Below are 25760 nucleotides of genomic sequence, written 5' to 3'. Positions count from 1 at the left end.
AAATTTAGACAAAAATACATTATTTATTTACCTGTCAACTATTAGGAAGGTCAAAGAAAACTGCCATGTTTATTCTATAAACTTCCATACTGTTAGATTTTCTACAATAAGCATGTATTCATGTATTATTTTTATAATTTAAAAAAATTATTCAAAATTTTACTTAGTTGATATAATTAAAATGTTAATATTTTGAGAGCTGGAAAATTACTAGAAGGGTGTAGACACTGCCAAAGCAAAGGCTATTTTACATTTCAAAGGCCTCAAATCTACCACTCAGATGCAAACATAATTATAGCCTTAAGATTTTAATAGTTTCTTTCATAAACTTGTGCAGTTAGTAACAAACTTACGATTCAATTCCCAAGGGAAATTCCTGGCTCATGGCTATTGTGGCTTTAAACGTTTTCTTACTTTCTTTGCACACCAGTTCTCTACCCAGATGAGGAGCTCTAAATTGAAAAAGAAAACATTAGGAAATTTTTTCCACGCTGTATCATCATCCTAAGAAGAATCTGTCATCTTCCAATGACATTCATTAATATTTCAACTTTTCTTACTCTGAGCATAGAAATAAAATTATGCTAATAGAGAATGAGACATGTATAACAATTGAGACAAGGGTAACAAGGAAAATAACAAGGTATAAAAAGTTATTTCACACTAAATATAATTTTAATAATCACTATTTTTAGTAACAAACCAAAATCCTAGAAAAAAACAAACTTTAAAAATATCATTCCAGGTGGGAGGGGGGTTCAGGATGGGGAACACGTGTATACCCGTCGTAGATTCATGTTGATGTATAGCAAAACCAATACAATATAGCAAAGCAATTAACCTCCAATTAAAATAAATAAATTTATATTTTAAAAATATATATACCATTCCATATTTTTAAATCACTTATTCAATTCAATCTCTTTTTACTATCTATGGTTCTCAGCACTGATCAATAAGAAGCAAGCTAAAGCATAAAGAATTTTATATTGTCAAATATAAGAAGGAAACATTTTATAAAAATTTAAAAAGTATACTACAAACCTTCCAGTATTAAAGAGAAGACAACTTCTTCCTAAGCATAACGGTAAGTAATATTTATTCTCCAACAAAAGAACATTTTCTATGAAAGACAGTACCTTCTTTGATACGGTCAGCTAGAAAAATTTATTTATTCAAAATAAACTATTCATTCATGATTCTTTTATTCAGTCAACATTTACTGGCTAATTATAAGCAATATCAGTTCAGTTCAGTTCAGTTGCTCAGTCGTGTCCGACTCTTTGCGACCCCATGAATCGCAGCACGCCAGGCCTCCCTGTCCATCACCAACTCCCAGAGTTCACTCAGACTCACGTCCATCAAGTCAGTGATGCCATCCAGCCATCTCATCCTCTGTCGTCCCCTTCTCCTCCTGCCCCCAATCCCCCCAGCATAAAGTCTTTTCCAATAAGTCAACTCTCCCATAAGGTGGCCAAAGTATTGGAGCTTCAGCTTCAGCATCATTCCCTCCAAAGAAATCCCAGGGCTGATCTCCTTCAGAATGGACTGGTTGGATCTCCTTGCAGTCCAAGGGACTCTCAAGAGTCTTCTCCAACACCACAGTTCAAAAGCATCAATTCTTCGGTGCTCAGCCTTCTTCACAGTCCAACTCTCACATCCATACATGACCACTGGAAAAACCATAGCCTTGACTAGACGGGCCTTTGTTGGCAAAGTAATGTCTCTGCTTTTCAATATGCTATCTAGGTTGGTCATAATTTTTCTTCCAAGAAGTAAGCGTCTTTTAATTTCATGACTGCAGTCACCATCTGCAGAGATTTTGGAGCCCAAAAAAATAAAGTCTGACACTGTTTCCACTGTTTCCCCATCTATTTCCCATGAAGTGATGGGACCAGATGCCATGATCTTCGTTTTCTGAATGTTTAAGCCAACTTTTTCACTCTCCTCTTTCACTTTCATCAAGAGGCTTTTTAGTTCCTCTTCACTTTCTGCCATAAGGGTGGTGTCATCTGCATGTCTGAGGTGATTGATATTTCTCCTGGCAGTCTTGATTCCACCTTGTGCTTCTTCCAGCCCAGCGTTTCTCATAATGGACTCTGCATATAAGTTAAGTAAGCAGGGTGACAATATACAGCCTTGACGTACTCCTTTTCCTATTTGTAACCAGTCTGTTGTTCCATGTCCAGTTCTAACTGTTGCTTCCTGACCTGCATATAGGTTTCTCAAGACGCAGGTCAGGTGGTCTGGTATTCCCATCTCTTTCAGAATTTTCCACAGCTTATTGTGATCCACACAGTCAAAGGCTTTGGCATAGTCAATAAAGCAGAAATAGATATTTTTCTGGAACTCTCTTGCTTTTTCCATGATCCAGCGGATATTGGCAATTTGACCTCTGGTTCCTCTGCCTTTTCTAAAACCAGCTTAAACATCAGGGAGTTCACAGTTCACGTATTGCTGAAGCCTGGCTTGGATAATTTTGAGCATTACTTTACTAGCATGTGAGATGAGTGCAACTGTAACATTAAGCAATTGTCTTGGGTAAGGAAAGTAGTCTGGCAGAGGCTGAAACAAAGGGATGATGACATGGAAAGGTAAAAAGCAGATAAACAATGAGTGGCTTTACACACCTTGCAAAAGACTCTGGATAAGAAGAGAATATAAAGTTCATCATACAGTGAAAAAACTCAAACAAGCAGTTTCACTAGGCCGTCTTCATATTCTATTTCCTTAGAATAATGTCATATGGGTTTGGGGAGTATATAAACTGGCAAGAGGGACGTAAAACTGCGGCTCTACATTTTACTCAAACGAGAGAATGTAATTAGGGATGCTTCTCCCTCATCATACTTCATCCACATTTTTAAAAGAAAAAAGAAGTGCTTCAGACAAAACTATACTACTAATTCTCTGTAAAAAATTTTTTTATAAAACTTTTTTCCTATAAACCAAAAAATACATGAACACAACAAAACCAACACTTACTTTCCATTTTCAGCAGATATATACTCTTCCCATGTAATAGTGTTCTGAGGAGGAGGGGTAAGGGACTGTCTTCGAATCGGCTGCCAAAAAAAAACAATGAAAGAAAGAGTAAGGGGGAGAGGGAAAGGGAGAAAGAGGGGGGAATAGAGACAAAAGAGAGACCGAGAAGGAGACAGAAAAGAAAATTATATTTCAAAAAATATAAAATTAAAACATGAAATAAACTACAATCTCCTTAATATCATCAATACAATGCTTTAAGAGGTTATTCGGAGATCTAAAATGTTTCTGACATTATGCTAGATGCTGACCATGGGAACTACAGAGAAGTATAAAAACTAATCCTGACTTCATGGGGCTCACAGTTCAGAGGTGGAAAGAAAAAACAGACACAAACATAAACAGTTAATCAGGAATACAAAATATTAAATGACTAAAGACAAAATGTGCTTACAAAAAACTGGGTAATACAGGGGTTCAGAAAACAGGGCAGTCTTCTACAGACAATAAATTGAGATTAGAAGATTAACACTCCAATTTAAAAGAAAAGAAAAAGAATATTTTGGACAGGGAGAATAATGAAAATACTAGCTTGACTTGAACTAGGGAGGAAAGTTCAAAAGGAATATCAACAACAGTGGTAAGGGTCATATCAGATTTAAAACTTACCCCTTGTCTTTGTTAACTAAGAATCTGGATCACTATAGGATAAACTGGCAATAAAGAAATAAGGGAGTAGAGTAGAAATTGCTAAGGAAAAATGAACAGGACAAACTATGTACAGCAAAAGGGTAATAAGTGAAAGACTGCTATAAATAACAACAAGAAAAAAAAACAGTACCACTGGGAGAGGTTCCATTCAGAGAAGTATAGTTTTGGATATAATGAGTTTAAGATGTTAATAGGCAGCATGTTAAACCAAGGATTCTGAAGACACAAAAATGAGCCAGAATCCCACCCAGCTCCACTAGCTAGTAGTTATGTGAACTAGGACAAGAAACTTTATGTAACTGTCAATTTAACTCACCTGCAAAATGGAAATAGGACCATCACCTCACAGTTAAAAATTCAATGAGACAATGTATAGAAAGGGTTAGCGCTTGGCACATTAGAAAAGATTCAGTAAATAATAATGAGTATTTTATACTGGGAAGTTCCTAGAGGGCAGTTACAAAAAGAGAACAATCAAGAAGGAAATCATATTTAGAAATAATGTTAAGAATTCTCTGACTAAATAAAAAGTAAGAAAACAGGACTGATGACTGAGTCCTAAAAATCACACAGACTGGGGGTGGTAGGATGGGAGAATGCAGAAGAGGACAGAAAGGAGCCTTTAAAAGCATTTAAAATTAAAGGAGATATTAGTCAATAAGAAAAAAAAAAAAAAAACAGAGTACCAAGGTATCATGGACGTGAAAAGACTGTTTCAGTATCATAACACAAAGACTTCAAAGAAGGCTGAAAAATTGGCAGTTAGATTTTGTTGGCTAGAAATCATTGATGATCTCTGAGTAACAGCCGAAGAATGTGGGATGAAAGGAAACTAATAGTTTTTTGAGCATCGGGCAGTATGAAAGACAAAATTCTGCCCTTGAGAAGCTTATAAAGAGATACACAGGAAGTGAATAATTATAATCCAGGGTGATGGTTATTATGATAGAGAGATCAAGAGGATGGCATAAAGAGCACAGAGAAGAGATCGGCCTGACCCAGGCTGGGGCAGGCAGCCAAAAAGATGTGTGAGAAAGGCTGGTTCCTAGTGGAGAAGTCTGAAAGAATGAGAACAAAATAACCAATTGAAGGACACTGAAGAACAAACAATGGTGAGAACAAGCATGCTGTAACAGGAAACTACAAGTGTGGTGTGTCTAGCTGGCATAAGTAGCATACACAAAAAGAAAAACAGCAAGATACAGGGTAAAAGGGCAAGACAGAAGAGAAAAAGTAGTTTGAAAGGGTTTTACGCAGTGAGTAGACTGTATTTTACTCAAAAAGCAATGAACAAATATTTTGAGCAATATTATGCAGCTTTTAGAACACAAACATTGGAGCCAGACTGACCAAATCCTGGCTTTGCCAATTACTAGCTGACTTTGGAAAATTATTCAAACTCTTTTGTCTCGTTTAGTTAACAATAACTTCTCAGGGTTGTTGTAAGGATATAACTGGATAGTTAACCTAAAATACTTAAAACAGTGCCTAACAAATAGTAAATACTCTATACATTTTAGTTATTAAGGCTTTACATAGTTCAATCTATTTCAGAGAGCTCATTCTGGTAGCAGTAAGTTAGGAAGCTATCTCTAATTCAAATGAGAAATGATAAGGGGAGCTATTTCAAAGTGGAAGAAGAGAGATTCGTGAGATCTTTAGGATTTTGTGATCAAGTATAGACACAGAGAAGGCAATGGCACCCCATTTCAGTACTCTTGCCTGGAGAATCCCAGGACGGAGAAGCCTGAAAGGCTGCAGTCCATGGGGTCACAAAGAGTCGGACACAACTGAGCAACTTCACTTTCACTTTTCACTTTCATGCACTGGAGAAGGAAATGGCAACCCACTCCAGTGCTCTTGCCAGGAGAATCCCAGGGATGGGGGAGCCTTGTGGGCTGCCATCTATGGGGTTGCACAGAGTCAGACACGACTGATGCAACTTAGCAGCAGCAGCAGCATAGACACAGAGGTAAGGAAAGTTAAGAAGTTCAAGGACAAATGTCAGGGTGCTGACTTAGGTCATGGTAGCAGATAATGGTGGTACCACTCAGAGAAGGAAAAAAATTGTCTGATCAGATTTAAACATACTAAATTTTAGATACCTATGTTTATCCATGTGGAGGAAGGAAAATACTATAGATCTGGTGATTAAAAGTCAGGTCAGAATTGAAGGTATATACTGGGTGAGAGTTACTAGTATTTATCTGGTAACTGAAGCATCAGTTATGTATCTAACAGAGAGACATTAGAGAATACTAGATGTCTACTCTATCAATAATCTGTTCTCCTATTCTTTGTTGTAAAAGAATCTTCCTACCAATTTTTGACTGGACACGTTACTCCCTAGATAAAAGACTTCTTTTCTAGCCATCTTTACAGCCAGCTAAGTGTTATCATGTAACTAAGTTCTAACTAATGGGATTTGAGCAGTGATGTGTGCAACTTCTGGTTGGGTTCTCAAACAGAACATGTATGGCCTTTCCTTCCTAATGACTATTAGGAATTATTATTCCTAATGGTTGGGATACTAAGCAGGTAATAAACCATCATATACCATGTGGATGAGAGCTAGATCCTAGAAACGCTAGAGAAATATTGATAAGACAGAAAAAAAAAGGATAGGTCTGAGATGAACTCACAGAGCAATGAAACCATACAAACTCAGATTTTTACCTAAGAAAGAAAGAAACTCCTGTCTTGTTTAAGTTACTGCAATTTTGAACCTCTCATAGTCAGCCAAACTAACATCATGAAAAAAGTGGAAGTGTTAGTCGCTCAGTTGTGTCCAACTCTTTGCAGCCCCATGGGACTGTAGCACACCAGACCTCTGGGTCCATGGGATTCTCCAGGCTGGAATGGGTTGCCAACCCTCCTTCAGGGGATCTTCCCAACCCAGGGATCCAACTTGCATTTCCTGCATTGCAGGTAGATTCTTTACCACTGAGTCACCAGTCTATTTAATACCTATATATATATTTAATACTTGTATATATATTTGGCTATAACTAGTGTTTTATATATATATATATATATATATATATATATATATATATATATATATATATAAAATCTTAGTGAAGACTCATTTTCCTGGCATGATTAATGTAGCATGTCATATAATTTTACAGGTAATAAACTTCTCTAAGCAGTTTCTACTATTTCCAGTAGAATTCTTTCTAAACTATGTATTATACACCCCCCATCTTAGTAGAGACTGTAATGAATCTAACTTAACCTTTTACTGAGCACTTCACCTCATCATTATGAAAATCAGTTGTTACATTTTAATAAGCTTTGTCTTAGTTTATGTTTATTCTAACTTGCCCTTTGTTATATACTGATACTTGCAGTTGAATCCGTCAGTGTTCCCTCCGTGCAGTTATCACAACTATTTAATGAAACAAGAAGACACGAAGGCTGCCACAGGACACCAGATGGCTTTCTGTTATTTCCCCAAGGCTCTGTAACTGACATGACATCAAACCTTTCCTACATAATTAAATGCAAACTTCTAATGCCTGTTTTTCTTAAAGCATAAAAAAAGTTTTAATTTATTGCTAGATTTGCTAAATTTTAGTATTTTATGTTGTAAAGATTTCTGGAAGTTTAAGGCATTCATGTATTTTATGTCTATGTGTTCCTATTTTGATTTTATATATTAAAAAATATATAATCACTAACAGAGGTTAACTCAATATTCTACATATATATATATATCTAGCTGGCATAAATTAATACTTTTATCAATGACTGTCTAACGTATAAATACGACATTGCTTCCTCCAGTTGGATAGAACAAAGTGGAAAGCAGCACCAAAAGTATAGGAGCAAGTAGCCATGACTTAAGAATTTCTGAGCACTTAAATTTTACTATAAAAAATACTGTTAAAAATATATACTAAATATTAGAACTATGTCTGGAAAGGAGGGGGGAAGAAGAAGTAGGCATGGCAAAACTAGTTAAACAGCAATTTCTCCTAAATGCTACCTATACGCTATTTCTTATAGAAACTAAAACAAATATTTGGCTATAGAAATGAGAAGAAACTCAAAAGCTAATTATTTAGAATAGAGAACATAAATTCATTCTGAAAAAGACTAGTATATTTAAGAAATGAAATTTTATTAAAATGTGGCTTTAAAATATAGTATTTTCGGGAATTCCCTGGCAACCCAGTAGTTATAACACCATGCTTTCACTGCAGGTTCAATCCCTGTATAGGGAACTAAGATCCCACAAGCCATGCAATGCCACCCAAAAATGAAAAAAAAAAAAATATATATATATATATGTATATGTATATATACAATATTTTCATGTCTTTTTGAAAACAATCATAATAAAAATAGTCATATATATTTTCTAGGCTTGCAAAAATTTCAGTAATGCTCAAAAGCCAAAAACATGTTTTTTACTAATATGTTTTAGAGACAACACTGAAAAAAACACAATACTAATTTTTAATACACTTTTCAATAGCAAACTTCCCTTATTCCTTTTCCAGGTTCAATTTCACAATATTCTGAAAGAACTGCTAAGATGAGTTAAATATGTGGATACACACAAAGAAGAGACTATAACAAAGGCAGACTGGGAAGCAATATACTTAAAATAAGAAGAAGAACCTGGGGAACGGTCCTAGAATCAAAACCCATCATTGCTACTTACAGCTTTATGATTTCAGATATATTATTTTTTTTTAAACTTCACTCTCCTTTCTATAAAATTGCATAATGATAGTCATCTCAGTTCAGTTCAGTTCAGTTGCTCAGTCGTGTCTGATTCTGCAGCCCCATGAAGTGCAGCATGACAGGCCAATCTGTCCATCACCAACCCCCAGAGCTTACTCAAACTCATATCGAGTCGGTGATGCCATCCAACCATCCCATCCTCTGTCTTTCCCTTCTCCTCCTGCCTTGAATCTCAGTAGGTCATTGTAACAATTAATAACTAAATGAGATAATTTTTGAAAAAATACTTCACACAATACCCAGGAATAATTTCCTTTGATTCCTAATTAGAAGTCAAAAGCTTAATTATTTAACTCACATTATTTTGTTCTATTATATAGGCATCTGGGATTAAACTAAGTTTTAAATTCAATGTGTAAAACTGTACTTGATTAAAATGTCAATTAAAGACCCCTTTAACAATTCAATTGCATTGTTACAAATTCCACCCTAAAGAAAATAACTTGTGTACTTATCTCAAAATGGTTTGCTGCCAAAATTAAACAAAAGTAGCAGTAAACACCTATAAGCAATAAGCAAAACAATGTCATCTTTTTAAAAAGAACTATAATAAAAAATAAATAACAATGTAGGTCCAAAGAAATGCCTTTTTTGGCTATTTTACAATGAAAAAGGGTAGTGGCTTTGTGAAAGATTAAGCTCATCATTCCCTCTCTCAGTTCATTTCCTATTACCCGAACAGAACACATCCTACAACTCCTACTGATCAAGAGATCAGTAAATACCAGGAGGTGTCTGGAAAATAAAGTCTAGTGAGGCTCTATCCCAAGGACAAAAGAAAAATGAGGACTGCAAAAGGATCTGACAGGAAGAGAATAGGATCATACTAAACTGGCTGATCACATTTTAACTTAAACATTTAATGTGGATTCTTAAGTACTTTTACATCCTGTACTCATTAAACAATGGCTGATTTGCTCAATATATAAACTTCTTAAACATTAAAATAATTTTCCAAACCATCACAGTATCACCATGAATTAATTGAAACCTGGCATACTTTTCTACAAACTTTGTCTATCCCTAACGCAAGAGAAGACTCTACACATGGACATCACCAAATGGTCAATACCAAAATCAGACTGATTATATTCTTTGCAGCCAAAGATGGAGAAGCTCTATACAGTCAGCAAAAACAAGACCCGGAGCTGACTGTGGCTCAGATCATGAACTCCTTATTGCCAAATTCAGACTGAAATTGAAGAAAGTAGGGAAAACCACTAAGACCATTCACATATGACCTAAATCAAATCCCTTATGACTATACAGTGGAAGTGAGAAATAGATTTAAAGGACTACATCTGATAGACAGAGTGCCTGACGAACTATGGACGGATCTGTGACACTGTACAGGAGACAGGGATCAAGACCATCCCCAAGAGAAAGAAATGCAAAAAAAGCAAAATGGCTGAGGAGGCCTTACAAATACCTGTAAAAAGAAGAGAAGTAAAAAGCAAAGGAGAAAAGGAAAGATCTACCTGTTTGAATGCAGAGTTCCAAAGAATAGCAAGGAGAGATAAGAAAGCCTTCCTCAGTGATGAATGCAAAGAAAGAGAGGAAAACAATAGAATAGGAAAGACTAGAGATCTCTTCAAGAATATTAGAGATACCAAGGGAACATTTCATGCAAAGATGGGCTCAATAAACGACAGAAATGGTATGGACCTAACAGAAGCAGAAGATATTAAGAAGAGGTGGCAAGAATACACAGAACTATACAAAAAAGATCTTCACGACCCATATAATCACGATGGTGTGATCACTCACCTAGAGCCAGATATCCTGGAATGTGAAGTCAAGTGGGCCTTAGAAAGCATCACTACGGACAAAGCTAGTGGAGGTGATAGAATTCCAGTTGAGCTATTTCAAATGCTGAAAGATGATGGTGTGAAAGTGCTGCACTCAATAGGTCAGCAAATTTGGAAAACTCAGCAGTGGCCACAGGACTGGAAAAGGTCAGTTTTCATTCCAATTCCAAAGAAAGGCAATACCAAAGAATGCTCAAACTACCACACAATTGCACTCATCTCACACACTAGTAAAGTAATGCTCAAAATTCTCCAAGCCAGGCTTCAGCAATATGTGAACCATGAACTTCCTGATGTCCAAGCTGGTTTTAGAAAAGGTAGAGGAACCAGAGATCAAATTGCCAACATTCACTGGATCATCGTAAAAGTAAGAGAGTTCCAAAAAAAACATCTATTACTGCTTTATTGACTACGGCGAAGCCTTTGACCGTGTGGATCACAATAAAATGTGGAAAATTCTGAAAGAGATGGGAATCCCAGACCACCTGACCTGCCTCTGAGAAACTTGTATGCAGGTCAGGAAGCAACAGTTAGAACTGGACTTGGAAGAACACACTGGTTCCAAATAGGAAAAGGAGTATGTCAAGGCTGTATACTGTCACCCTGCTTATTTAACTCACATGCAAAGTACATCATGAGAAATGCTGGGCTGGAGGAAGAACAAGCTGGAATCAAGACTGCCAGGAGAAATATCAATAACCTCAGATATGCAGATGACACCACCCTTACGGCAGAAAGTGAAGAAGAACTAAAGAGCCCCTTGATGAAAGTGAAAGTGGAGAGTGAAAACGTTGGCTTAAAGCTCAACATTCAGAAACCTAAGATCATGGGATCCGGTCCCATCACTTCATGGCAAACAGATGGGGAAACAGTGGAAACGGTGGCTGACTATATTTTTTTTGGCTCCAAAATAACTGCAGATGGTGACTGCAGCCATGAAATTAAAAGATGCTTACTCCTTGGAAAGAAAGTTATGACCAACCTAGACAGCATATTAAAAAGCAGAGACATTAATTTGCCAACAAAGGTCCATGTAATCAAGGTTATTGTTTTTCCAGTAGTCATGTATGGATGTGAGAGTTGGACTATAAAGAAAGCTGAGCACAGAAGAATTGATGCTTTTGAACTGTGGTGTTGGAGAAGACTCTTGAGAGTCCCTTGGGCTGCAAGGAGATCAAACCAGTCCATCCAAATGAGATCAGTCCTGGGTGTTCATTGGAAGAACTGATGAAGCTGCAACTCCAATACTTTGGCCACCTGATGCGAAGAGCTGACTCATTTGAAAAGACCCTGATGTTGGAAAGATTGAAGGCAGGAGGAGAAGGGGATGGTAGAGGATGAGATGCTTAGATGGCATCACCGACTCAATGGACATGAGTCTGGGTAAGCTCTGGGAGTTGGTGATGGACCGGGAGGCCTGGCTTCCTGCGGTTCATGGGGTCGCAAAGAGTCAGACATGACTGAGCGACTGAACTGAACTGATAATGTAATTTGGCACAACACTGCAAGGGAGAGACTAAGCATTCAAGAAATTCAAGTCTCTTCACAGTAGCCTTGAAGCTTTTCGTGACTGTGACTGACGTTTTACACTATAACCCAGCAGTCACACATATCCACATAAACACAACGTATACACACACCCCTGACACTACTGATTCATAAAGCAATATGGACCCATCTGGAGATGCAGGAGACAAGGATTTGATCCCTGGGACAGGACGATCTCTTGGAGGAGGAAATATGGCAACCCACTCCAGTATTCTTGTCTGGAGAATCCCATGGACTGAGGAGCCTGGCGGGGTACAAGTCTATAAGGTCACAGAGTTGGACATGACTGAGCGACTGAGCGCACACACACACTATGTGCTCTAGTTTTTATTATCTGAATTTAGATTCTACTTAAAAAAAAGAGCAAGAGTCATAATAGCCCACTAAACTGAATTAATAATCCACTAGAGGTCCCAATTCTACAATTTGAAAACACTGCTATAAAAAATGTCATAAAATGTTAATCTTTAGGAATCTTTTCTTTTCCAGTTTTAAAATCTAAAATTGTTAAAAGACCAATTCAATTCATCTGACTAAGGAAATAAGATTGGAGACACAAGTTATTGTGTCTTGTACCTAAGTATTTCCTTGATTTCCCTCCCCTTTCCTAACTGTCACACAATTCTTTGCAGGTAGCATGTTTTCAATAAATACATACTGAATACAAAATTTATTGGATGGTATTGGCTAAAGGAGATCAGCCCTGGGTGTACTTTGGAAGGAATGATGCTGAAGCTGAAGCTCCAGTACTTTGGCCACCTCATGCAAAGAGTTGACTCATTGGAAAAGACTCTGATGCTGGGAGGGATTGGGGGCAGGAGGAGAAGGGGACGACAGAGGATGAGATGGCTGGATGGTATCACAGACTCGATGGACGTGAGTCTGAGTGAACTCCGGGAGTTGGTGACGGACAGGGAGGCCTGGCGTGCTGCAATTCATGGGGTCACAAAGAGTCGGACACGACTGAGCGACTGAACTGAACTGACTGAACTGATTGGCTAAAAATTCCTTCATAAAGTAGGCAGATTGTTAGCAAGGCCTTCAAAGCAGCAGCAGGTTTCAGTTGATGGAGTAGGAAAAAATGTATGCAAAGGGGTCATGCTTTGGTTTCATGTTTACAAAATGATTTTAATCTATTTATTAGTGAAGACTCAGAAACAAACAACAGATTCACAAAAAAATCACCAGACCATCACAGAAAAATAAAAGGTGATACATGGTAAACAAAACCTACGAGCATACTTAAATAAACTCACTGAATGCCAGCAATGAAGTCTACCCCCTCCCTTAGAACATTATACATTAAGAAAAGTAAAATTATACCTCAAAATTCTGTTCCATTATGTTTCCACCTTTACTCAAACTCTCCATAATGGCCTTATTTCGAAGAATGTCTTCTTCACTGAGATGTTCTCTTCTTTTTCTTGATTCTAAAACAAGTCCATTCACCAGATAAAAGTCGGCCAAAAAGTTTCCTACCCTTTCCTAAAACGAAATCAAATATTTCAAAATAATAAAACAAATAAAGTTTACCTTAGATTTTTTTTTAAAGTTTCAAAGTAAAATATACAGTTTCTCCACAAACATGTAACATTTAGATGAAAATAAATATTCCTCTGGTACTTAAAATTATCAAATTATCTTATACATTCTATTAAGCTAAAAAACACATAACATTACGCATTTTAAATCTGTAAAGTAAAATTTTTAAACAGATAAAATGCAGGCAGTTAATCTCCAATTAAACAGCACATAGTATTCCTTTAGAATCTACTAAGTAGCACAAAGCTACAGAAAACTTAATTTAGATAATAATCAAATATCATGAATTATAAGGAGGGGTCAGGGATAATTAATGTTCCCATTTTATAGATAGAAATAAAAACTAGAATAAAAAGAAATAAACTAAGTCACATAAAAACTTCTAGTACAACTAAAATTAATTACCTGTTCCAATATTCTCTAGCAGGCCCAAACTTCCAAGATACAGTTGCTTGCTTCTTTCAACAAAAAGAGAACAACCAAGCAGTCTTGCTCACTAGTACAATTTATATTTATATTATGGATTGAGACTGAGGAATTCAAATGGAATAAAAGGACATCAAGAAAAGTCCTCGTTCAACATCAACCTTCATTTTTTTCAGACCCACAGGTGGTCAGAGTTTGAAATACCTTACCTGAAACAACATGATCAGTAACTTACTAAAAACAGGCTTCCCATTTCCACCTGTATGCAAATCACTTCCCTGGCTGCTGCTTTCTGGCATTCTAAAACTAAGTGTTTAGAGTGGTTTCTGTTTTTACCTTGCTTTGTGGCTTCCTTATCAATCATTAGAAAGGAAGGCATTTTGCACCTGTTTCTACCTACAAAATGGGAACTATAAGCAATTACTGACTCCCTCCTTACCTGTCAAAGATTTAAGAAGATCACCTAGACACTCTTCAAGAGCTTTGAGCTGCTTAGCAGTAGTACTAGATGAACAGCAGCTTCAATTTTTATCTTCTCTTGAAGTGATCCTTCTAATGCTGTCCAGAAGAACAGAGTACAAACATAAGACTCAGGCCAACAAATGGACTGCAATATAGGATCTCACATCTGGAAATCCTATAATGTTACTTGTTGCCAAATAGGCTTGGAGATGAAAACTGATGAACACAGATCTCAAAGTGAGAATTTTTCTGTGGTTGGGAAACATTCAGGTGATAATGATCAATTTTTGAAATCTTATAATGAAAAAGCATTTATTAAAAATAAATCAAAAGACAAGTCATATCAATAAAAATATTTAAATGTATATTTCCCATAATACAACCATTCCATTTCTTGCTAGCTATAAAAGACAATGCAAAGGGATATAAAAGGATGGTAAATGTAACATCATTTATACTGGGAGAAAACTGGACACAAATGTGTATCCACCTAAACATCCAAAAATAAGATACTGAGTAAATAAATTACAATATATCCATACGATGGAATACAATGCAGTAGTAACAAGAATAAAGTAATTCTAAGACATACTAAAAATTGGGTGGGTCGGGGGAGGAGTTGCAAAATAATAGATACAATGCAATGACACTTTTTAAAAAAATAACTATTTGTATCAATAACTAAATATTATTATAGATATAAATCAATATACATTGAGATATGTTGATTATTATAGGTATATATCAATGTACAATGAATTGTGCATGACTGAGCAACTGAACAACAATGTACATAAAGTATAAAAAATGTCAGGAAGATATACAGCTGGATAATCTTCTGCAAAAGACTCTGGGACTATAAGCTGTAGTCAAGGGGGATTTCTCAGCTTTAAATGTAAGACTGTGTGGTAGTTAATTTTATGTCAATTTGGTTAGACTATGATGCTCAACTGTTCAAACAAACACCAGTTGAGATGTTGCTACGAAGCCAACATTGGGTATTGGGGGGGTGCGCCACACAGCTTGCAGGATCTCAGTTCTCCAAGAAGGGACTGAACCAGGCCATGGTGGTGAAAGCATGTCCTAATTACTGGACTGCTGAGGAATTCCAAGATGGCATTTTTCAGATTAGTTGAAAGTTAAATCTGTAGACTTGGAGTAAAGCAGATTACCCTCATAAGGTGGGAAGGCTGTTTCCAATCAAATGCAGGCCTGAAGAGCAAAGACTAAGGTCTCCCAAAGGAAAAGCAATTCTGCCTCAAGACTGCAACACAGAAACCTTGCCTGAGATCCTGATCTATAGATTTCAGGCCCAAAACCATACACCTCTTTCCTGAATTTTCAGCCTGCTAGACTGCACTACAAATCTCAGACTTACCAGGTCCTGCATTCACACAAGCTAATTCCTTAAAGTAAATCAACCTCTTCCTCACTCTTCTCTCCTTCTGTCTATATATGTGTATGTGTGTGTGTATATATATACACACACACAGATATATACATATATACAGATAGATATAGGTCTCCTATTGATTCTGTTTCTCAGAGAACCTTGACTAATTTACTTTTGTCTTTCTAATAAGGATATATTTCTGTTGTGTGTAATAAAAGATAAATTCATAAAATCTTGGCCCTTACCCAATGTTATTTATTCTTTAAAATTTTATAAAATGCTTCTTTATACATCCAACTAAAAAATATGTGAGTATATTTTGAGCAGATGAAATAAGAATTATGGAAAGAATTGACAATTTACTAATGGAGAAACCTCCAGTGAGCTTTAATTAAACAAGTACTATAGAAATGTAAGCTTATTTAGCCTTAGTCAAATATATGGAATACTCAGGAATAGATAAGGGGTAAGTAAATAGTTTTAAAGTTGAAAAGTAGAAAAAAGGTCCAGGGAAATGAATTTAACAGTGGAGCTTCTTCATGGTCTTCTTAAAATTAAAGCATTAGAAATATAACAGAACCATGTGAAGACACTGTTTCCTATTTAACAACAAGGCAACTGACAACAAGAATATTTTTCAACATAAAATTCAAATGAACTAAGCTTTCTCTCCTGGCTTCTGTAAGATGATCTTCCAACTCTGTAACCAACTATTATAATTCCCTATTTGGGTTCAAGGAGAAAAGAACACATGACTTGACAATTAACTAGGCTACTTGTTCTACATGCGTTTCCATCACATTATTTTGGCAATATTAAATACTGAACAGTTTTTAAAGTGTAAAAATCTCGATTTGCACATACTGTTTTATCTTCCCGAAAAAGCCATCCAGTTTGGGCACGCGTGAAAGAAATTGATTTGGTTGATAAGGTTGCAGAGTAAATATCGCTACTCATTAAAATGTCAACCTCTTCTTCTGTTTCCATTTCTGATTCCTGAGGTAGAGGCAAAAGGTAGATATAAGAAACTAAGTTTTTAAAGGTTATTAGTGCCACAAATGAAAATATCAACAATTAAAATGCTACACATTTCAAGAAGCAAAAAGGACTGATTCTAAAAACAATTACAGAAGTTTAAACTTCATATATCTAAATAAGTTGGGCTTCCCTTGTGTCTCAGCTGGTAAAGAATCCATATGCGATGTGGGAGACCGGGGTTCGATCCCTGGGTTGGGACGATCCCCTGTAGAAGGGAAAGGCTACCCACTCCAGTATTTTGGCCTAGAGAATTCCATGGACTGGATAGTCCATGAGGTTGCAAAGAGTCAGACATGACTGAGCGACTTTTACTTTCATCTAAATAAGTTAGAATTATAACTAATTATGAATCTAAAAATACAGGACACATGAAAAATGTACTTTATAATGAAAATAATAATAGTTTACCCCATCGTAGAAATATATAATGGAAATAATACTAGATTGATTACTCATTACATAAATACAGAGTACATAATTACAGAAGATTTAAGAATTAAGTAGACAGGTCTGAGACAAAATGCCTATACAAAGGTTTTGTTTTCTTTAAATACAGATGAATCTTACTTTAGTTTTTTTAACCTGAAGACCCACTGCTACCATTTGAGCCCTTCTTTCCCAATAGTTTTAAGTAGAAGGAAGGAAGGGAAGAGAAGAAAGGAAAGAAAGGAAAGTAGACTTTCTTTCCGAATAGTTTTAAGTGGATGGAAGGAAGGGAAGAGAAGGAAAGAAAGGAAAGGAGTATAGGCTCTTCTCTATACTCATCAAAGAAAGAAAAGGAATCCACAAATATCATCCCATGGTTTCCAAACTCAATTAGCAGCCTCGCTGCTAATAAGTAATAACTTGTGCTGGCATATAATAATTGATCAATAAATATTTTTTAAAAGAAAAAGATTTGCGCTTGTTTCATGTACAGAAACGTAACTAAATGACCAAGTACAGAAGAGTAACTGAGTAGGTAATAAATGAGGTTCTATTCTCTTAATAGGCTAAGAGAGTTTCCCTGATACTTTGGACCACAGAATCCGAAAAAGAGGAGAAAAAAAAGAAGAACCCAGAGCCTTAGTGGAGAGTGAGAACCATCCATAGCGTTTACAGTAACTAGAGGCTCTATTTTCCATATTTCCTGATTTCTAGATTCCCAAGAGGCCCATTTTCTATTCTTCACCAACAAACTTGCACCCAGATTTCCTTCACCCTTGCAAGTGAGAAATGGAAAATCTTGACATTAATGCTAAGGCTGTAATAGATGAAAATGTATTCCTGGTAACCCAAACTAACTCTGAACACAACTGCAAAATTTTGGCTGGCATAGACTGTACAGAACTATTAATCCTCATGATGCAAATATGTTATAAATTAGGATCTTATGTATTAGCTTGGGAACAACACTATATGTAACACTACCTATGAAGAAATTTGCCTTAAGTTTCAAACATCGCATTTCCAATAAACCTTTTTATCTATAATTTTACTTATGGATTTATTGCGGCTGTGCTGGGTCTTTGTAGCTGCACGGGCTTCTCTCTAGCTTAGGTGAGTGGGGGCTACTCTCTAGTTATGGCGCAGTGTCCTCAGTGCAGTGGCTTCTCGAGTTGCAGAACGCAGGCTCCAGAGGGCAGGCCCAATCGCTGCGGCACACAGGCTTAGCTGCTTCTTGACATGTGGGATCTTCCTGGACCAAGGATCACACCCATGTCTCTCTCTTGCACTGGCAGGCGGATTCTTTAGCAGTGAGCCATGAGGGAAGCCCGCAAAAAACATCTGAAACAGAACTCTTCTATAAACTGTACACTGACTATCTCCTAACCACATCATTGAAAATGACCTGTTATTAATTACGTTCATTCAGCAAACATTTAATGAACAGTTATTACTTATATATACATATTTGAGGAAAAGAACAAGTATTCCCTGCCTTGAGAACTACTGCTCACTATCTAGCTTTTCTATATTCTTTCAGACATAAAATACACACGCATATATCCTAAATACATCAGCTAATATTTACACCACTAGCCTTAATCTCTGGCTTCTCTTTTAGTATCATCTTTCTAACTCATCTATTGCCTCGTTAGCTATCCTATTGTTATTTAAGACACAAGAATTCAAATTATTTAGTACATTTCTGAGAGTCTAGAAAAAGGGTCAGCAGAGTAAGAACAGCAGTCAAATCCAGTGCACCACCTGTTTTTATAATTAAAATTTTATTAGAACACAGCCATACTCATTCATTTATATATTGTCTAGCGGCAAGGTGACTTTTACGTTAATAATAGCAGAGATGAGTAGCTGTGACAGAGACCATATGACCCCATAAATACATTTAAATATCTAAAATATTGACTCTCTTCCTTACAAAAAGAGTTTGGCAAACTCTGGCTGAAAATGCACTGATGCTGTATTAAGTACCAGAGAACACAACTAAAAGAACCCCATACCTTTGAGGAGCTTAGCCCCCCAAAAAAGAAGAATGCATATAGATTAAAAGAAAAAAGAGAAATAGCACTAGAAGCTCTACAGTACCAGATTTAGTGGAGCATCGAGAAAAGAATGGTCACCCAGGAGAGGAGGAAGCAACAACACTAAATAGGTATCCCTCAGGGTGAGAGTGTAAGAAGTGTATTCCTGGAAGTGGAAACAACATGAACAAAGGAATGAAATAGCCTGGAAAAAACTGCAGAGAGTTCAGCATGAGGGTAGCTATGATAACAAGGTAGGCAATCATGGGAAAGTCAGCAAAAGCTACGTCATGAAGGAACCATACCATGAGGAGGAATTTGGATTTCATTCTTCTTGGCAATAGGGAACTTTTAAAGTGTCTTTAAGGAAGACAAGTTTCATGAATTTGTTTTCAATGTTCAACCTATCTCCAATATCTGAGATAATTTAGAAGCAGGCAAGAAGGGGGCCAGGAAGATCATTTATGAGACATTTGTGGCAGTAGAGCTGAAATAGTATCTAAATTATGGCAATAACAGCATCAATAAAAAAGGGATAATTATAAGGCATTTGGAGAGGGAAATGGCAACCCACTCCAGTATTATCACCTGGAGAACCCTGTGCACAGAGGAGCCTGGTGGGCTGCTGTCCACGGGGTCACACAGAGTCGGACGAGACTGAAGCAATTTAGCATGCGTGCACCCATAACGCATTAGGGAGACAAGAATAACCACACATGTTCTCTAATTAGGAAACATGAGAGTACAAGAAAAGATGTCCAAAAAACTCCAAGCTTTCCCACGGAACAGAAGATGATGTTAATCACTAAAAGAAAGAAAATGTGAGAACAGGAACCTAGAGGAAAAATAATTGAGTTAAGTCTTCAACAAACTGAATTTTGAGGTACTTAAGAGATGCATATGATACCCAATAGGCATTTAAATAGGTCCTCGCTCAGAAGATTTGAGTTAGAAATAAATACTCGTGAATTATCAACTAAAAAGAGGTAGTGAGAGCTGTGGGGATATTCTGGCAATTTGTAAAAATGAGAACAACATCAAGGGCCTATCAATATTCAAGAACTAAGCAGAGGAAGAGCCTCTTGACGAAAGTAAAAGAGGAAAGTGAAAAAGTTGGCTTAAAGCTCAACATTCAGAAAACTGAGATCATGGCATGTGGTTCCATCACTTCATGGGAAATAGATGGGGAAACAGTGGAAAGAGTGTCAGACTTTATTTTTGGGGCTCCAAAATCACTGCAGATGGTGACTGCAGCCATGAAATTAAAAGATGCTTACTCCTTGGAAGGAAAGTTATGACCAACCTAGACAGCATATTAAAAAGCAGAGACATCACTTTGCCAACAAAGGTCTGTCTAGTCAAGGCTATGGTTTTTCCAGTAGTCATGTATGGATGTGAGAGTTGGACTATAAAGAAAGCAGAGGGATCAAGAATTGATGCCTTTGAACTGTGGTGTTGGAGAAGACTCTTGAGAGTCCCTTGGACTGCAAGGAGATCCAACCAGTCCATCCTAAAGGAGATCAGTCCTGGGTGTTCACTGGAAGGTCTGATGTTGAAGCTGCAACTCCAATACTTTGGCCACCTGATGCGAAGATCTGACTCATTTGAAAAGACCCTGATGTTGGGAAAGATTGAAAGCAGGAGGAGAAGGGGACAACAGAGGACAAGATGGTTGGGTGGCATCACTGACTCAATATGTGTTTGGGTAGGCTCCAGGAGTTGGTGATGGACAGGGAGGCCTGGCATGCTGCAGTTCATGGGGTCACAAACAGTTGGACATGACTGAGTGACTGAACTGAACTTAACTGAAGTAGAGAAAAAGGAAGAGACAAAACAGAGTAAGACAGAAACAAGGGAAAAGGACATCTACTGGCCAAAGTCAAATCACAAGGAAATGAAATTTTAAGAACTGAGTTACTAGCAATAGAAAATACTTGAGAAGTCTACATAAAGAGAAGGTTGAAACAAGTGCACTGATATCAGCAATGGACTCACTATGAACATCATCTAAAACCCCAAACCCTACTTCCTTTTCCAAATGCTCCAATGTATCAGTGTGACACCACCATCATGTACACCATTCTGTAGTCTGTGCAGTGTGCAATACCACCATGCTTAAAAAGCAAGGTACTTACCTTAATTTAAAAATATCAATATACTTTATTGCTAAAAAATGCTAACCATTATCTGAACCATCACCGAGTCATAATCTGTTTGCTGGTGAAGATTCAAAACATTTCAGTTCAGTTCAGTTCAGTCGCTCAGTCATGTCCATTTCTTTGCAACCCCATAGACTGCAGCATGCCAGGCTTCCCTGTTCATCATCAACTCCCAGAGCTTACTCACATCCAACCATCTCATCCTCTGTTGTCCCCTTCTCCTCCCACCTTCAATCTTTCCCAGCATCAGGGTCTTTTCAAATGAGTCAGCTCTTCGCATCAGGTAGCCAAAGTATTGGAGTTCCAGCTTCAGCATCAATCCTTCCAAGGAATATTCAGGATTGATTTCCTTTAGGATTGAGTGGTTTGATCTCCTTGCTGTCCAAGGGACTCTCAGAGAGAGTGTTCTCCAACACCACCTTTCAAAAGCATCAATTCTTTGACGTTCAGTTTTCTTTATGGTCCAACTCTCATGTCTATATATGACTATTGAAAAACTATAGTTTTGACTAGATGGATCTTTGTCCGTAGAGATGTCTCTGCTTTTTAATATGCTGTCTAGGTTTGTCACAGCTTTTCTTCCAATCAGCAAGCATCTTTTAATTTCATGGCTGCAATCACCATCTGCAGTGATTTTGAGCCCAAGAAAATAAAGTCATTGTTTCCATTGTTTCCCCATCTATTTGCCATGACATGATGGAACCGGATGCCATGATCTTAGTTTTCTGAATATTGAGTTTTAAGCCAGCCTTTTCACTCTCCTCTTCCATCAAGAGGCTCTTTAGTTCCTCTTTGCTTTCTGTCATAAGGGTGGTCATCTGCATATCTGAGGTTATTGATATTTCTCCTGGCAATCTTGATTCCAGCTTGTACTTCATCCAGCCCAGCAACGTGCATGATGTACTCTGCATATAAGTTAAATAAGCAGGGTGACAACATACAGCCTTGACATACTCTTTGGGATTGGAATGAAACTGACCTTTTCCAGTCCTGTGACCACTGGTGAATTTTCCAGATTTGCTGGCATGCTGAGTGCAGCACTTTGACAGCATCATCTTTTAGGATTTGAAATAGCTCAACTGGAATTCCATCACCTCCACTAGCTCTGATCGTAGTGATGCATCTTAATACCCATTCGACTTCACACTCCAGGATGTCTAGCTCTAGGTGAGTGATCACACCATTGTGGATTTTATCTGGTCATTAAGATCTTTTTTGTACAGTTCTTCTATGTATTCTTGCCACCTCTTATTAACATCTTCTGCTTCTGTTAGGTCCATACCATTTCTGTTCTTTATTGTGCACATCTTTGCATAAAATGTTCCCTTAGTATCTCTCATTTTCTTAAAGAAATCTCTAGTCTTTCCCATTCTATTGTTTTTCTCTATTTCTTTACATTGATCACTTAGAAAGGCATTCTTCTCTCTCCTTGCTATCCTTTGCAACTCTGCATTCATATATGATAGTAATTGATATACAGTTGGCCCTCCACATTTGCAGGTTCCACATCTACAGATATAACCAACCAAGGATGAAAAATATTTGGGGAAATGATTCCAGAAAGTTCCAAAAATCAAAATTTAAACTTGCCACATAGTCCAGTCAACAATTTACAAGTCATTTACATAGTGTTTACAACTATTTACTTGTGCGTCTGTGGATTTTGGTAACCTCAGGGCTCCTAGAATCATTCCCCGGTAGATACCAAGGGACAAACTGTCTACTATTAACACAATGCCACTATACATAGCACCTGCTTCTGCTGCTACTACTAAGGTGCTTCAGTCGTGTCCAACTCTGTGCAACCCCAGAGACAGCAGCCCACCAGGCTCCTGTGTCCCTGGGATTCTCCAGGCAAGAATACTGAAGTGGGTTGCCTTTCCTTCTCCAATGCATGCATGCATGCTAAGTCACTTCAGTCGTGTCCACCTCTGTGCAACCCTATGGACAGCAGCCCTCCAGGCTCCTCTGTCCGCAGGATTCTCCAGGCAAGAATACTGGAATGGGTTGCCGTTCCCTTCTCCCATACATAGCACCTAGCAGTGTCTAGACGCATTTTATTAGGTCCTTGATAAATGTTTAAGGAAGAAGACAGGGAAGGAGGAAAAGTCAAAGAACTATGTAAAATTAATTCACTTAAATTACTTTTTGATCATATCAATATGCTGTTTAAGAATCTTGCTCTGTTATCAACTATGTGTGCCTGCAAAAAATAAAAATAAAAACAAAATAAAAGCAACAGTGATTAAACAAAATGTTGATCTAAGAACATCTGTAGTGCTATCAATGATATATATAGATACTATAAAAGCTGTTTCTTTGGTTTATAGCAGGGAAAGGAGCTTTCAGGGAACAATGGATCAAGATAATGGTGCACATGGTTTTTCAAAGGTGGTTGTAGAGGCAAAACCAATATGGTGATACAGTGTTTAGAAGGAATATAATTTTACACTTTAAGAGTGAAAAAAAAGAGAAAACAAAGATAGCCAAAAGAGTTAGTTAGTAAAAGGGTCCAGACAAAGAACCCAAAGAGGTACTCATATTAAAGAGACCGAGATGGTTCACAACCCTAAAACAAAGTAGGGACAGAACAGGTTCAATAAATGAGAACTACAAGAAGTTAGAGTTTATTTAAGCAGGACATTATCAGTGAATTATGAGCAAACAGACTCAATAGTTTAGTCAGGATAAAGAACAGATGATAAAAATTTTTTTTAAAAAACTAGAGGTAAGAAAATGGAAACTTTAGGAATAAACCATCTCAATTATGTCTTATGCCTTTCAAAACAATTACACTGAGGCTTGGCTGCATACACAGACTTTTTTAAAAAACCATTTATAGGAATTTGCTCAAGATGCTCACCTCATGGTGTATTCGCTGATAAACCTTTTGTTCATTGTCTAATACTACAAAAGATTCAGAGGGTGCCGCATCCCCATTGAAAATGAAGCTTAAATCCCCTCGTTGGCACTTCATGTCAGTAAAGTCTATGAGAGTAGTGTCAAGCCTGTGAAAAAAGGACAGATGAGAAATTCTGACAAATAAAATTTCAATAAAACTCCATATTAATGAAACAAGCTTTGTTCCTTCTAAACTCAAACCAAGAGGCTAATATATTTCAAAGCCAAACTTATAAATAAGTGCTAAATTTAAAATATCTCATTAAAAAACACCAAAAGAATATTTAAATATATATTCAATTTTACCTATATTTCATTTTATTGAATATATAACTTCATTAACCCAGCAGGAGAAAGGTTGTTTTCCCATTGCTGATGCATCTCTCTACCTATACCCCATTCTATTTCCCTTACCATAGCTACTCCACAAAATTTACTTCAAGGAAGAAGGGCAGAAAAGGAAAGCAAACCCGTCTAACATTTTTTGATCCCTTTAAGACAAAGTTGCTAGCTCAGCAGAGTACAGCTGACCCTTGACCACAGGGGTCTGGAACACTGACTCCCATCCCCTCCATATATAACTTTACAGTTGGCCCTCCATATGTACATTTCCACACTCTCAGATTCAACCAACCATGGATCATGTAGTACTATAATATATATTTATTGAAAAAAGATCTGGGTATAAGAAGGCCCAAGTAGTAGTTCAAACCAGTGTTGTTCAAAGGTCTGCTGTGTACATGAAGAGTATAGCAATGGACAGACCACATTCTTACATTAAGGACTGTCTGTCCACAGTCTTGTCCTTGTCAGCTGCATCGATGCTGACGCTTAATCATACAGTACTAAACCTTGCTTCATCCTTCAACTCAATAAACCTTTTAATCTACTCCAAATTCTTGGCCTTTTTGCTTGACTTCTCAGATTCAGATTAGCATTCTCTTTCCCAACATTTTCTTTTCTAACATGTCCATGGCCTGAAACATTCTGGATCTTTCCTATGGCAAATATTCATGTATTCAAACACCTGTATGTTTGTTGTGTTCATTGTAACCAAGACCTGACATGGTCGACCCAATGGGTTGGTCTCAAATAAATTCTATAAATCACTACTTGGTGAAATTAGAGAGAATAATGGAGTGGAAAACTTTACAAGTACCCTGACGTGCTTCAGTCTTGCCCAAGGCTTTGCAGTCTCCAAATCATCATATCAGGACCTCTCTGACTGGCTGCTCAAAACACAGTCCTTAAGTTAAGAAATAGGTTCACACAGCTGTTAAGAAATGCTGATCACACCCCAAAGAAAATTTCTTTAAGTCTTTGTGAGAGGTCCACCCTGGCTACTGAATTTCTAACACAATATAAGAACTCATTACTTTGTAGGATTTTCCATTCTCACCATAGACAAGGCAAATGAGTGGGCATTACTAGCTTCCCTTTATAGGGAAAGCTGAAAAATGGAACATTTTCACATGCTGCATCAAAAGAGTAACCAAGGTTACATATAATTTAACACCCAAACTAGTAACTTTTAAAAGTGAAGGTGACACTATTAATAATTTTACTA

The 25760-nt window shown here is 37.1% G+C and overlaps 1 protein-coding gene across 2 annotated transcripts in view; it reads right to left on the bottom strand.

The window, feature by feature from the left end:
* ANKRD13C (ankyrin repeat domain 13C) overlaps window positions 1–25760 on the bottom strand; it is an 89329-nt gene that overhangs the window by 11102 nt on the left and 52467 nt on the right. The window contains exons 7-11 of one of the 2 annotated variants that reach the window (XM_052637391.1): window positions 24156–24300; window positions 16495–16626; window positions 13131–13292; window positions 2986–3065; window positions 354–452 (exon numbers count right to left, since the gene is read on the bottom strand). In XM_052637391.1, the coding sequence (XP_052493351.1) occupies window positions 354–452; window positions 2986–3065; window positions 13131–13292; window positions 16495–16626; window positions 24156–24300 (618 nt within the window). Of the gene's footprint in view, window positions 1–353; window positions 453–2467; window positions 2566–2985; window positions 3066–13130; window positions 13293–16494; window positions 16627–24155; window positions 24301–25760 lie in introns of those variants that run through there. The other variant, XM_052637392.1, reaches the window with a different exon arrangement.

Source organism: Budorcas taxicolor, chromosome 3, assembly GCF_023091745.1.
Source record: "Budorcas taxicolor isolate Tak-1 chromosome 3, Takin1.1, whole genome shotgun sequence".
NCBI lineage: Eukaryota > Metazoa > Chordata > Mammalia > Artiodactyla > Bovidae > Budorcas > Budorcas taxicolor.
The sequence above is the reverse complement of the archived record's forward strand: the minus strand, read 5'-3'. Positions and strand labels throughout refer to the sequence as shown.